This window comes from Phaseolus vulgaris, chromosome 7 (genome assembly GCF_051622355.1).
Source record: "Phaseolus vulgaris cultivar YP4 chromosome 7, ASM5162235v1, whole genome shotgun sequence".
Taxonomy (NCBI): domain Eukaryota; kingdom Viridiplantae; phylum Streptophyta; class Magnoliopsida; order Fabales; family Fabaceae; genus Phaseolus; species Phaseolus vulgaris.
Window position 1 is genome coordinate 3,478,277 of NC_143504.1, and position 15,056 is coordinate 3,493,332.

General features: G+C 33.8%; 2 protein-coding genes across 3 annotated transcripts; both read left to right on the forward strand.

Moving 5' to 3' along the window:
- The first annotated feature begins 862 nt into the window (after window positions 1-862).
- LOC137827863 (phosphatidylinositol 3,4,5-trisphosphate 3-phosphatase and protein-tyrosine-phosphatase PTEN2A) lies at window positions 863-8,730 on the forward strand. Of its 2 annotated transcripts, none has more exons than XM_068634218.2 (13): window positions 863-1,042; window positions 1,559-2,087; window positions 2,628-2,729; window positions 2,810-2,866; window positions 5,785-5,850; window positions 6,163-6,339; window positions 6,447-6,533; window positions 6,674-6,738; window positions 6,812-6,888; window positions 7,403-7,449; window positions 7,586-7,716; window positions 7,806-7,875; window positions 8,000-8,730. In XM_068634218.2, exons 2-13 carry the CDS (start codon window positions 1,650-1,652, stop codon window positions 8,555-8,557), a joined length of 1,875 nt encoding a protein of 624 aa, XP_068490319.2. In that variant the 5' UTR covers window positions 863-1,042; window positions 1,559-1,649; the 3' UTR covers window positions 8,558-8,730. The 2 variants fall into 2 exon arrangements, with proteins under 2 accessions (XP_068490319.2, XP_090161278.1); XM_090305152.1 differs by having other exon boundaries at window positions 892-1,394.
- A 3,442-nt stretch (window positions 8,731-12,172) lies between these two features.
- CYCD3;1 (CYCLIN D3;1) lies at window positions 12,173-14,625 on the forward strand. Its single transcript, XM_068634804.1, has 4 exons — window positions 12,173-13,194; window positions 13,296-13,497; window positions 13,657-13,787; window positions 13,983-14,625. Exons 1-4 carry the CDS (start codon window positions 12,634-12,636, stop codon window positions 14,268-14,270), a joined length of 1,182 nt encoding a protein of 393 aa, XP_068490905.1. The 5' UTR covers window positions 12,173-12,633; the 3' UTR covers window positions 14,271-14,625.
- The last annotated feature ends 431 nt before the right edge of the window (window positions 14,626-15,056 follow it).

Sequence of the window (15,056 nt, forward strand, 5' to 3'; positions counted from 1 at the left end):
TAATCCAATAATAAAAAGTAAACAACTTATACTTTTATAAAACAATACACTTAATTATGTTTCAAATTAATATACTAATTCAATATTTAATTGAAAATAGAAAAATAAGATTTTTTTGCTAAACAATTGAATTTTATAAAAAAAGCATTTCGTGCTCAAATAACAAAAAAATATACTTAATCTTGAACAAGATACATTAAAAAATGTTTAAGAGTTTGGAAAAATTCTACAAAGTCTTAAATTGTAATATTATTCTGACTATGTTCACACAAAATACTATTTTATTATAATTTTGTAATAATATATTATTTACTGAATTTTAATTATAATTCTTGCAAATATCTCTTTCGGTTTAATAACTTTTATTTATGATTTTATAGTTTTAACAACAAATAAAAATCATGATAATAAAATCGTGTATTAAGAAGTATTCAACTAACAAACTACTTAGAAGTTTTATAAACAGTTTATTTGAGTTTGTGAAACTTATTTGTAATTTCTATAAGCTTTTAACTACAATTAATAAAAGTTTAGAAAGATTGCACTTTTTTTAATATTATATTAAATGACACTCACATTCTTATAATTCTAAAATAAATACTAGTATTTGTTATGTTTTTAATAAAATATCACTTATGCTTCCTACATTATTTCAATAAACATTTGTGTTTTTAACAAATTAGATTTATCCTGGATATTTATTTTAATTTTTATGTAAATAGTTAATAATATTTTAAAATAAATTAGTAGAAGCTCAGTTACTAAAAAAAAATAAAAATCAATTTATTAAAAATATAAAAGTAATAAATAAAAAATGTCTCTGAAATCATATAATATACGATGGTATGCAGAACATAACCCTGGACTCTCAGCAACCGTTTGATAAAAGAAGTGTTTGACATCACAGTGATCATCATTCATTCGTGCATGACATTCGGCATCGCCTTCCAAAATTCAACTACCCGTTCCGTTCTCTTTCTTCCTTCTCGAAACCCTAATAAACTCCTTCACTGCTCTGCACTTCCCTCTGATTCCACTTCTGGTAACACAAGCTCTTCTTCTCAGATCTGAAACTACTTCTTTTACCCCTTTCTTTCTTTCTCTCGAATCATTTTTACGTTTTTAAGCATCTTACACGACTCCTTTTCCGAATTCCAATCCACGCTAAATTTTTCAGCTTTTTACGTTTTATTCCATCTTCTCATGCTTTACTTTAGTTGGAAATTGAAAATCACAAGGTTCAATTCACGGAAATCGTTCTCCTGAAATGGTTTTAGCTAGATTTTAGTTAGGGACCTGACTGAATCTTCCAGAAGTGTTTCCACGGGTTTCCGGATAGTTTTTTTGGGTTTTCCCTTTTGCAAGTGAAGTTCCCGAAAACTGTTATGCCAAATGTATGTCGATTTGATTTTGGCCAATACTGCTTATGTATGCATTGTCTTTCTTTCACCCAGTAGCATATTGTTATGATCGATCATATTATTGAGTATACAAGAATGATTAGATGAATAGGCAACTATTAAGAAGAAACATTATTTGAATTTTTTGTCCTGTGCAGCTTCAACCAGAAAGATACTGTTGGGCTTGGTCCACCTAATGATAAGACTTCCAATTTCAACTTAAGTTGCTGTTGCTATTTTTGTAATAAAATGGATTCAGTGCCTGCTGATGTGTCTGATTCACATCTTATCAAAGATCCACCCACTTCTTCTCCTGCTAAAGAGAGTGATGCTGGTTTAGTTTCTGAGCAAGATAATTCAGCACGTGAGACACCTTCTGTGCTGTCCCCACCTGGCATATCGTCTTGGGCCAAAAGCTTGAAAATTTCTCAGTCATTTTCTGGCTCCCAAGATGACTCATCAAGTGGAAATGTTGGGAAATCAACTTTTGCTCGCTTCACTAGTAATCTGGGATTGAGGATGTCTCCAAAGTCTCCTGTAGCAGATGAAAGTTCCAATGAAACTGCTGTACAATCTAATTTGTTTGGAAGCATTACGAAAGGGCTGGTTGACACTTCTAAGAATGCTGTGAAAGCTGTGCAGGTTAAGGCACGCCATGTTGTTTCCCAGAATAAACGCAGATACCAGGTGATGCTCTTGTTCAAACTACTAATATACTTTGTATTTATTATTATAAAGATGATTTTCACAAAGTCTTTCTCATTTTTAAAAAATATTGTTTCTTTCTTCTATTGGGAACATTGCTTTAATCCCTTAATAATTGGCTGAAGCTTATAACTTTTGCAATGTAACTGTTATTATGTAATAAACTGTTATGTAATACAGAAGCAAAAAGATCTAACCAATGTTTTTATATTTTGCTTTAAATTAGATCTCATAGCTGGTGTTGAGTTTATAAGGCCTGAAGTTTGCAGACATTTCCTTACTCCCAGTTAAAAATATGTTATATAGTTTAGGGTTCTGTATGGAGAACATTCTAGTCCCTTTCTTTGGTTGACAAAACTGTTAGTAGAATTTTATTATATAACTATTGTTCTGACTGGTGAGTGTATTAAGTTCGAACTTTTGTATTTCTTTGTTTCGTTCTGAATTGTATTTTCGCTTCTCAAAGAACCAGGTTGATGCATACCCATGTCCACTTTTATACTCTTTACCTTTAATTTTCAGGAAGGAGGTTTTGATTTAGATATGACATATATCACTGAAAACATCATTGCAATGGGATTCCCTGCTGGTGACATGAGCTCTGGGTTTTTCGGCTATGTTGAAGTGAGTTAAAATTCTGTGTTTTTTTATCGCTATCCTTATCTTTAACACCACCATTTTGACTATCTAAAAATGTAATGCAGGGATTTTACAGAAATCATATGGAAGAAGTGATCAAGTTTTTTGAAACTCAGCATAAGGTAGTAAACACACTCTGATGCATGAAGTTACTGGATGTTATATTTATGCCCTTGCTGTAGTTTATGTATGATACAAATCAATGCTGTATTGTATGGAATGTTGTTTTTGTTTCATTTAAAAAAGTATGTACCATAAATTATTTGTATTTTATACTGAGTGCTTGTTTAATTTGGTCTATTGGAAGTGAATGCTGCCTATGAATATACGATCACCCCGCCCCTTCTTGCTAGGCATGGATTTGGTTTCTCTAAAGTAGGGAGTTTGGGCTCAGCAGTTAAGATTTTAATTAATCTATAGTTTGTTAAGATGTACGTACATTTTATTACACTGTGTACTGTATACCAATGGTTATAGCTGCATTATATACCAATGGTTACAGTGCACTCTTTCACTTTAGAGGAGTTAAATCTTGCCAGGCTTATATTATTAGTAATAGTAATCACTTTAGAGGAGTTAAGTCTGGCTAGGCTTATTTTGTTAGTAAATGGAATATAACCCGGAGGACAGATGGTGAACCACGTGTGTCATGGTCAAAGGTTGAAAGTGATATACTAGAAGGCACAAAAAAGTGGCTGTGGTGGTAGGGTGAAATGGGAGTTTGTCTGAGTTGCATACAGAAGGTGTAGTGGATTGAGAATGATTATTTTTGGCAGGTTAGTTCAAGGAAAGAGCTGCAGATGATTATACTTCTGTTCAGTAAGCTGTATGCCGAGTGCAGAGATGTCTGCAGGAGTGCTTCCATGGGAAAATATTAGTGGCTTCTTTTACATTTATGTTCTTTTTCTACTTCTTCTATCGACCCCTTCTGATGCCTATATTAATGCTTGGTTTGGTGAGGGAGAAAATAATGTTGGGAAAGAAAATCATACCAAAATGAAGAAAAGGAAGTCTCCGCTTATTTAGTTGGATAGCAGGTGAGTAGAAAGAATGAAGTATTTTTGTTTAAAGGACAAAAATACCCTGAAATTGAAAGAGACATGTTCAGATAGGAGAAGTTGAGGGATTGGATTGGAACTCTATTAAGCTTAAATTGATTTCTGTCTTCTTCTCATACTGGAGTGAAAAGTTTGAAGGTGGGTCCCACATCTTTTTCTCTTATGTTATTTTGCCGCCAAACATGGAGAAAAAAAAAAATCATGGAATGCCTGTTTTTGTTTCCTTTTATTTCTCCTCTATTTTTGCTATTAATTTCTATAGAATATCCTCTGATAGCTTCGGATATATATAGGGAACCTGTTTGCTCTTGGATATTATTCAAGTTTCCTGGGTCCTATTTTGCTAGACGTATGCTATTATGCTCAGATTTGTACAACGAAAGGAGATATTAAACTGCTAAACTTATCTTCTGCATTTTTTGGCTATTTTAATTTCCTTACTTTAGTTATTGTTGTTGATAATACCATAAGATTGTATTGTTGAGATTGTGATAAGATTATTAAGGTTTATGAGATATAGGCTGAAATTGTGTTAGAACTTTCGATCAACTTCATTGTTATTATTTTGTTTTATTAAGTGTACATAGAAGGCCACTAGAAGTGTCTTTGGGGTGAATGGATTGCATGGTTTTTAGATAGGGATCAAAAGGGAAAGGTATCTCAATCTCATGAATAATATCTAAAAAGATTTGGCCTTTAATCAAGGCAAATGGTATTGTATGATCCATGTAACCAACCTTGCCTAGTGTGATAAGGCGTTTATGGCTATTGTTGTTGAATTAGTTGTACATAATTAGGGTAATTAGGCTGAATATCTTGTAATATTCTTTCCCTATTTATGGAAGGAAACTACTTGTCAGTTTTTTTACATATTTTATATGTCTAGGAAGTTTTCAATTAATTTTTTTTTGTTACTTGTGTCTGTTTCAACTTGCATGTCAAGTTGGTATTATAGTCCATGTCAAGTTGCATATTCTACCATGCAGCCAATGGCTCAGGTTTGTTGGTCGATCCTAATTCTGAAAATCCCTCCATTTGTTTCACCTAGTTTGATTTCTGGGCATCTTGTTTGTGGTGGCTTTCTACACTTTGTTTGCTACCCCAATATGTTTTTTTGTCCCTTGGTTGGCGGCTGTATCTGGGTTGTTTTTTGCCCTAAAACTTCCCATGTATTGCTTACTGTTGTTGTTGAGTTCTTCTTGAGACTTTTGTGCAGATATTGTCTGAAATTCCTTTGTCTACCACGTTTCCTCAACAGGTTCAACTGGCAGGAATCCAGTGGTCCTGGATCCTGAAATAGCTGTTTTGTGACTTCATTAAGTCTATTTCACTACAACATTTGTTGGTTGTAATGATCATCAGTCTGACATCCTCAGTAAATCTCTATGTGGACCAAGGATATATCATACATACGTAGCAAGCTGAATAAATGACACAACTTGTATGCACTGGCTTCAGGTTGAATGTCAGTATTACATTAAGATTGTATTGTTTAGATTTTGTGGTATAGGTTGAAATTGAGTTAGAATATTTTATTGGTTTCATTGTAGTTGTTTCCTTTTACTAGCTGAATATAATCCAGATAATTTGGCTGAATGAATGTCTTGTAGGTCTTGTAATATTCTCTCTAATTATGGGAAACCTCTCCTACAAAATTTCTCTCTGTCTGTCCCTCTCTCTCTCTATATATACGATAGGGCTGGGACTGGGAGACTCTCCTGAGCAATTTTCTGTCTAATGTTTATTCCTTATCTCTGTTTCAAGTATCATAAAATTGTCTTTATTATTACATATGATATGAGCACATGCTTAATATATTCTGTTATTCTGTTTGTTGCATATTTTATGGTTCAACAAGTTTCAATTGTATGGTGTCTCTTTTATCAAAGTTCCTCAAAGTTTAAAACTTAACTAGCCTTTTTCCTTGCTTATCATTTTCTTGTTTAGTTTTACATTTGACATTTTTCTTTCTCTGTATGTAGGATAAATACAAGGTTTATAATCTTTGTTCTGAGCGGTTGTATGATGCATCACTGTTTGAGGGAAAGGTGATTTCTAAATTTTCATTAAAGTCTTTATCGGGACAATTGTGATAGACTTGCTTAAGGGTTGTAAATTTCATTTATACACCATAAACTTTTGGTCATAACATGGACCTTCAATTTTGGATAGTAGTATTGAGGTTATCTTTTCTTCAATTAACAATCATTCACATCCCATCTGCTCCTACTTCTTGATCATGATTCTAGACAACCTAGATTACTCCAAGTTTGCTTTTTTGCCACATTATATTTTTCAGGGAATTTATTTGAACAGCTTCTTGTACTCTTGCATCTGAAATATGAAATTTCTTCTTTTAGGTGGCCAGCTTCCCTTTTGATGACCACAATTGCCCACCAATTCAACTGATTATATCATTCTGTCAAAGTGCTTACTCATGGTTGAAACAAGACATTGAGAATGTTGTGGTTGTCCACTGTAAGGCTGGAATGGCCAGGACAGGGTTGATGATTTCTAGTCTTCTATTATTCTTAAAGGTAAAGAGTTTCTCGGCATTTTCTTTAAAATATGATGACTGTGCTTGATATTTGCACTTTCTGTCTTGTGCTTGACTCTTAGATATGATGACTAAAATGTACTGCAGTTCTTCCCAACCGCTGAGGAATCGATGGATTACTATAATCAGAAAAGATGTGTTGATGGAAAGGGACTTGTTCTGCCTAGTCAGATTGTAAGTCTGCTATGCAATGGGTTAATTAGGTCGAAATTTGGAGATTCAGGAGTTGTTACTGGAGTTTTAATATTTTCTGGAAATGATGTTTTCTGTGAGTTCTGGAGTAATTTCTTATGTTTTACTGTTTTCTTCTGTAGAGGTATGTCAAATATTTTGAACGAGTCTTAACTTACTTCAATGGCGAAAACCCTCCTGCCCGCAGGTATTTACTGGCCAAGATGTGACTGTAGTATGTACTTGTCTTAGTATCCATACTGACATCATATTCCGTACAGGTGCATGCTTAGGGGATTCCGGCTTCACAGATGCCCTTACTGGATTAGGCCCTCTGTAACTATCTCAGATCATAGTGGTATGCTTGACAGTCTTGTACTAAAATTTCCCTACAAATATACATGTTGTCCTTGATCATTCTGTTAGTAGATTTATGAAGCATCTTTTGTACTGGTCATTAAATTTGTCCTTGTTTCTTTGTGGTGTGTTTTATATATTGTTTAGCTCTATGTCATGCACTCAGATCTTTTAGTATGAACTGAGAAGGCATATTCTCGTTAGGATTTTCTTCCGAGGACAATAGCTATGTTTTATCTCAGATGTGTATGGGGAAGAGTCGTGACTGATATAAAATGGGGAGAAAGTCTACCTGTTAATGCATGTTATTTCTAGCTACAATACAAAGGAATTGTTTGCTTTACTAGTTTTGGGTAGTGATAACTAGATATATATTTGCATGACATTATGACCTGCTTTGTTTTTGTCAAGAATTTGACGGACATCTGATCCCTCCGAAGGTGTGGAATGTAAGATCTCAGTGTCTGATAGACTACCCTGTTTGATATCGACTCTAACCCATTTCTAATGTGTAGGTGTGTTGTTCTCAACCAAAAAGCATCCGAGAACCAAGGAGCTTTTGGTGCGTTTCATTAGTAATATGACATCAGTTTATAAATATTTGATTGAATTGTTGTTCCAAAGTTATGTTTTTCGTCGCCCTCCCCTCCCCCAAGTATGATGGATTTCTGGGTGACTTGAGATTTCACAATTTGCAGCCAGAAGATTTTTGGTTTAGTGCACCAAAGAAGGGAGTGATGGTGTTTGCTTTGCCAGGAGAGCCTGGTCTTACAGAGTTGGCTGGGGACTTCAAAATTCAATTTCATGATCGCCAAGGAGATTTTTACTGGTATTAATTATTTTTCATTATTATTGATCAATTCTCTTCGGCGCTGGTCTTAACGTTGGGTTGAAATTTCTTGCTCTTTTCACTCTTAGTTGGTTGAACACAACTATGACAGAAAATAGAAAAGTATTGAACACCGGTGATCTTGATGGCTTTGACAAGGTAAGTTTTGTGGTTATTGGTAAAAAAATATCTGGCTTCTGTTGAGTTCAGCATTTCCATGTCTGTCATTCACAATTGGATCTTCTTATCAACTGTATTTTTAATTGATATGAACTTCTGGCAGAGAAAATTACCTTCTCCGGGATTTGTGGTTGAGATTGTGCTCGCGGACTATAATGGCAATGTTGTAAGTTCGCAACCTGAAACTACTACAACAAAATCAGATGAGAGTTCAAGTAACAGTCCTGCTGGTCCTGCTGGTCCTGCGCCAGTGGAAAGGAGCACACCTGCAGAGAATGCGGCCAAAGAATCAGAGTCTCATAATAATGATAAAGATGATGTGTTTTCAGATGGCGAGGCAGAGCAATCTGCTTCTTCAAAAACCAAGCAAACAAAAGTACCTTCTGAAGCAGTTGAAACAGTTAAAAATGATACCAGAGGGTCCGACTCCAACAGAATTTCAAATCAAATTGCAAATTTATCGCATGCAACAGAACAAGTTTCCTTGGGAAACAAGAACTCCTCCACGTCAATTCATCACGCTAGTGAGCCAAGAAGTAATGTTGACGGAAAAACAGTGTCCAGTATCGAGGTGCCCAGCGCAGAAAGTGAGTTTAAGGCCATGGCTGCAGATGCTTCTGTTTTTACCTTTGGAGATGACGAAGACTACGAAAGTGATTGAACTACATCAATTTGTTATCTTCATATTTGGATTTTTGTACATAAAATTGCTTGCAGCTTCCACAACAATATTTTGGTCATCCATTTGTTTTTTCGTTTGTTGTAATGATAAATCTGGATGTTTCATTGACTTAATGCACAAGTTACAAATAAGAATAGGCAGAGTTATGTGCACGATTTGTCCCCCTCCCCCAACTGATACACCCTGCAAGGCCTTCTAAAAACATATATCTCACTCTTTCGTTTTTCTTATCGCTCTAGCTTTTTCATTATCACAATATTATTATATCTATCAGATTCTCCCTTCATTTTCTTTCTTCTGTGAACATAAAGATGACATTATTATATCTTGTCCAAGCTTCATAATTGCAAAATTAATAATAGATTCAATAAACTGGAACAATGTGAATAAAGTCTCCAGCATCCATTCATTATATTGAAAATGTAAATGTGAGCTACCTAAAAGTACACTTTATATCAAGAAACACTTATGTTGATATTTTATTTGAATGTTTACGTTAAACAAAATTCTTAAAACTTAATGTTATTTGTAAAGTAATTGAACCTTAGTAAGGATTGGTAAGAGAGTGATTATTTTATAATATTAAAAGATAGAGTATTCAATAATATTATAACATACAATATATGGATTATAGATTCCATGTTCTAGAATAGATAAGATGTATTCTAGACTGTAAATTCTGAAATACACAGTATATATTTTGGAATATATCTTAATTTTTTTAACAATTAATATTTTACATATAAAATAATTAAAACTTACAAAACTTTTTGCTAACCAGTGTTGCGAATTGTACTTATCAAAGAATTTAAGAAGAATCCTTTACTAAAACCATACGAGGATGCATTACAAAACTCACATGGAATATATCGGTACATTTTCTATAAATAAACTTTATTCTTTTAATTCTTTAACTAATACCTTTAAAACACATGTTAACATTTTTATAATACGTAGATTCAAATTGTAAACATACACAAATATTCATTAACTATAACAAATTCGAGGCCCACAAGCTACTATATATTGTGATGGTAAAACATTAAAAACAAAACTTAATTATACAAAATAAAATCAATGAAAAATTAATTTAATATCAACAGTGTGGGTGAGAAAAATACTCGGATAAATTCAGCACTTCTGCAGGTTTACTTTTATATATTTGAATATTATAAAGATCGAGGCTCTCTCTATCTTTTAATGTTTATTTTTTTAAATCAAATAAGTAATAATAATTTGTATTACGTGTGTTATTTTTTGTTCTGACAAATATGGTTTATTTTTTAAAGTTAAGAAGAATACTTTTTTTATAGTGTGTTATATCTTAAGTAGTAGAATGAAAAAATGTGATAAAAAGTTTATTACACACACACACATATATATATATATATATAAATTTTTCACAATAAAATGTTTGTGTATACATAATCCAAAATTAAAAAATAAATATAATAAATAAATTCAAAAATAAATTGTAGCTTGTAAAAAATATCTAAATTGTGTAAAATTAATAAACATTAATATGAGACTTACTTAGTTGCGGCAGCATGATACAGGAGAGAAGGCGTTTTAGACTTTTTATTCTTATATACATGCAGTTAGTAATTATTAAGGTCCAGAAAGTAAAATTCGGACAGTTGGGAATGGACTTGTCACATAGGCCCGTGTTGCTTCTGTTGAATGAGCCCAGCCCACGAAACTCGGCCCAAAATATGGAGGAGTGAATTGCATTGAATAGATGGGTGTTTTTTCCCACACCCTTACATTTTACTTCCTGCACCCCTACATTATTGTGAAAGATGAGAGGTAACTTTGCACAATATAAAAATGGAGTTACATGGTTTCTTAATGAGCCAATTAAATTCACAATTATTAAATAAAATTTTGCAAGTTAACCAAGATAGTAGTTATTTCATGGTCCTTTAGTCTAAACTTAGCTTAATGAGGTGTGGAGTTAGATAGGTTTAGTAGAGTTACTTATACAAGCTTATAAATGCCAAACTCCCACATACACCTAATTTACCAAAAGCCCTATTTCTCATTTATTTTTTGCCTTTAGTTTTAGTCATTTACAAATTTATTCACAATATTTGATTTACATTATTCATTCAAACACTTTTATGTGTGTTGTCAAATTCTAGGCCAAGCATTATTTTCTGTGTTTTTTTCTAGAATCCACAGTTTAGTAACATAAATATTTCCTCACCACAATCTATGGCATGTGCACGATCTTTTATGTCGGTCAGCCAACTTAGTTATGGAGATAACTAAATCAATAGGTTAAAAATGAGACAATTTTCTAATTACATTATTTGATAACTATTTACTAGTGAAAATATAAGCCTCACAACACCTACTTACCATAACATAATAAGAATAAAGTTAGTAACGGTAAAGTTGTATAACAGAATATATACACCAAAATGAAATATAAGAATTAGTTACATTAGGAGGTAGAAAAATAAATAAAAAAAATCTATAAAAGTAGTTACCAAAATGATAAAGATAATTTTATATACATTGATAGGAGTTATGAAAATAAACATTCTCTTTGTCTCTCTTTGTCTAGCCTTTGAGAATTGGAAGGTTTTGCAAAGTGGAATAAGGAGAGAGATATGGTGGAAGATGAGGCCAACTCAACTACAAAGGAGTCTAGGTTTAGGTCTACTAAGAAAACTAACTTAGAAATAATTCATCAACAAGGAATGATCAAAATTGAACATTATAAGTAAAAAATACAAAAGACATAAGGAGCGAAAAATTTAAATTTGAAATCCCTTCAAACTAGACGTTGAAGAGAACATGTTTCTCACATGAGTAGTCATGTGTCCAACATGAACAAGTAAGGAAAACATGCATTCTTCAATCCTAGTTGACCTACCTCGTTCAAGTAAGATTGACCTAAGATTTTTCTTGGACATTTGGAAGTCCAATTGAAATCCTAATTAGGTTAAAAGACCTAATCTACTACTAACCCAAATACAAGCTCAAAATCTTACTCTACTTGACCAACTACAAGATCCAATTATTCAACACTATTTGTCCAAATACATAGTCCATAAAATCTTATTTCATTCTATATACAAAGAGACTAACTCAATGTAAGAATAACTTGAGCCTTTTAAGATAAGTTGAATTCCACTCTTTTTATATTATCTTGATCATGACTCTAATTATTTTCATCATTATTAATATAGATTAAGATGATAAAATAGTTTGAATTCAATTAAGTATTTTATTTTTTTAATACCATGATCATCCTCTAATTTTTTTAATAGTGGACAACTAGCACAATCTTTTATATTTTTTATAAATTTAAAATAATATAATTTCAAATTAAAAATTCTAATTACATGTCTGCTATTGTCCTTAGTTTATTTTCTAAATTAAATTTTTTTCAACACTAATAATAAAAAAATTTAAACTAATATTCAATGAACTTTATAAAATAAAAAACTAAAATTAGTTTTCTCTGGGAAGTGTTGGTCCAGGGGTGTGTTTATGATTGTAGGAAATTGGGTGTGAATTTAAAGCACATAAAGTTGGAAATATGATTAATTATAAGTGGATTAATGTTGCATGAAGAAATTGAATGAGAGGGCAAAAGTTTGTGAAAATGTGGGAAAATTAAATTTGAGAGTATAAGAAGTTGCTGTCATGGGTCCAACTTGGTCTGTGTGCCGTTAGATTTATGCAATTCTGCCCGCCAACTCAACAAGAACACCGAAAGCACACACTATTTCACATATTCAATAATCAATACTAAACATTTTTCAATTTTCATTTTCATTTTCATTGCTACCTTCACACCATTTTCTAATAAATGTGTGTATAAAAGACAAGAGTGAAACCCACTCAGTTGAACAAGAATCAATCTCTCCCTTTCAACTTTCTCCACAGCCTGCCACTTTTCTTCTTTCTCTGCTTTCATCACTTCTTCACTCACTGAGAAAAGAGAGAGTGAGAAATCCAAAAAGGGACTGATGGGTGTGAGAATGAGTGTTTTCTTTTTATAATGAACAAAGGACTACACACCCTCTTCTTAACTGAAGAAGATGGCAATTCAGCAACACAATCACCAACTACAGCATAATGAGAATGTCTCATCTGTTCTTGATGCCCTTTACTGTGATGAAGCAAAGTGGGAAGAAGAGGATGAGGACAGTGATGTCACAACAAACAATGATGCATGTGGGGTGCACGTGCACCACTCTGCCGGAGCTTCTCTCTTCCCTCTGCTCTTGTTGGAGCAAGACTTGTTCTGGGAAGACGAGGAACTAAGCTCTCTCTTTTCCAAAGAGAAGCTTCAACATGAACAAGTTTATGGCTGTAACAATCTCAACAGTGATAGTAATGATAATAACAATCATGTGCATTTGAACCCTTGTTTCTCTCAGCCTCGTCGTGAGGCAGTGGAATGGATGCTTAAAGTCAATGCTCACTATGGATTCTCTGCTCTCACTGCAACACTGGCCGTTACTTACCTGGATAGGTTCCTTCTAAGCTTCCATTTTCAAAGGGAGAAGCCTTGGATGATCCAGCTTGTGGCTGTCACTTGCATCTCTTTGGCTGCTAAAGTTGAAGAAACTCAAGTGCCCCTTCTCTTGGACCTTCAAGTAGGTTCATCATCACAAAGCTTTGTTCATTTGAGTGCGTTTTTTTTATTGTTCATCTTAGGTAGATGTCTCATCACACGTGTTTGTTTATATGTTTTCAGGTGCAAGACACTAAGTATGTGTTTGAGGCAAAGACTATTCAGAGAATGGAGCTGCTGGTGCTGTCCACCCTCAAATGGAAGATGCATCCCGTGACCCCACTCTCGTTTCTAGATCACATTATAAGAAGGCTTGGATTGAAAACTCATCTTCACTGGGAGTTTCTCAGGCACTGTGAGCATCTTCTTCTGTCTGTGCTTTTAGGTAAGCATTAAGAATAATGACTATAGCCTCACTATTTCAGATACCATTATTGAGTTGACTCAAGACTTTTAATGCTTTCCATCAGTACAAAGAATGAATGAAGATGCTATTGTGTTGATTTTCTTATCATTTGGCATGTCTGTGTCTTCTTATGTCTAGATTCGAGATTTGTTGGGTGCCTTCCCTCTGTTTTGGCCACTGCAACAATGCTGCATGTTATAGACCAGATTGAACACAGTGGTGGGATGGAATACAAAAATCAGCTTCTGAGTGTTCTCAAAATTAGCAAGGTCAGTGCCTAGATCAGGATGTCCAAGTGTTTGTTTCAAGTGATGATATTTGTTTATCAACATTGCTCCAACTCCATTATTATTAGGATTAAGAACATGAGTTGCATGAACATGTTAGATTAAGACTAAAAAATGTGTTTAATGCACGTGATAAGCACATTGTTTGATCCCAGTTACTGTGCATTTGACTAACAGGAGAAAGTAGATGAGTGTTATAATGCTATTCTCCAACGCTCAAACGCCAATAATTATGGTCTTAACAACAACATTTACAAACGCAAGTATGAGGAAATTCCAGATAGCCCAAGTGGCGTAATTGATGCTGCATTTGGCTCTGATGGTTCCAACGATTCGTGGGCAGTGGGGTCATCATTATATTCACCACCAGAGCCTCTGTTCAAGAAGAGCAGAACCCAAGGACAACAAATGAAATTGTCACCACTTAATCGGGTCATTGTCGGAATTGTTGGCACCTCTCCTTGATACCCCTTTTTCTCTCTTTCCTTCAAAACCAAAATAAAAGAATGTCTTATATTTATTTACTGTGGTAATTAATCTTTCCATGAATGTTGCTAAGCTATAGTGCCTTCCCCTCTGTGTATCTCTTCATTTCCAACAATGTCCCACACTTGTTTACATCTCTTGAAGTGAAAGGAGTGGTCTCTGAGGGAAGAGGACAAAGTTGGCAATGAAGAATTGAGGCTATCATCAGCACTCTCTACAATATGTTTCAAGCACTTTTTTTTTGTTCAATGGGTCTCATATAGACCATACCAAATTTGGACATATTTATATCATATTTTCCATAATAAATTGGGAACAATTTTGTTCATTTGTATATGCTCTTATTCACTTCCTTGTGTGCTTGAATTGAATGGTTACATGGTAGATGGATGGATAAGATTCAGAAATGGTCCACCCCAAGTTTTTTTACCGTTTCTTCTCTTTTCTTGTTAAGTAGTTTTGTAAGGAAAAAAAGCAGTGAGACAGAACAAAATAAGAAGGGTTTTTGGACAGATTAAGAAGATGATTTGTTTGCATGTGAAGGGAGAAGTAGTTTGTCGGCCAGTGGGGTTTTGGTCATAGGGGAGGGAGCGGGTTTCTTGATTGGGGGATTCAGTCTTTTGACCTCGTAACCAGGGCCAAACCCTTGGTCTTATAATATTCAACCACCCTAATAATCTACTATACTATAACATAACCCCTACTTACTCTCAAAACACCAAACTTATTCATTATTCATCAGCCATAGCTACAGCTACAAGCACT

What these genes read in the sequence shown, in the direction of transcription:
- LOC137827863 (XM_068634218.2), top strand. Translation starts at nt 1,650, where the DNA reads ATGGATTCAGTGCCTGCTGATGTGTCTGATTCACATCTTATCAAAGAT. An exon ending in AGAATAAACGCAGATACCAG is followed by an intron (nt 2,088 to 2,627) that starts GTGATGCTCTTG and finishes TTTAATTTTCAG; the next exon opens with GAAGGAGGTTTTGATTTAGA. An exon ending in AACTATCTCAGATCATAGTG is followed by an intron (nt 6,889 to 7,402) that starts GTATGCTTGACA and finishes TCTAATGTGTAG; the next exon opens with GTGTGTTGTTCTCAACCAAA.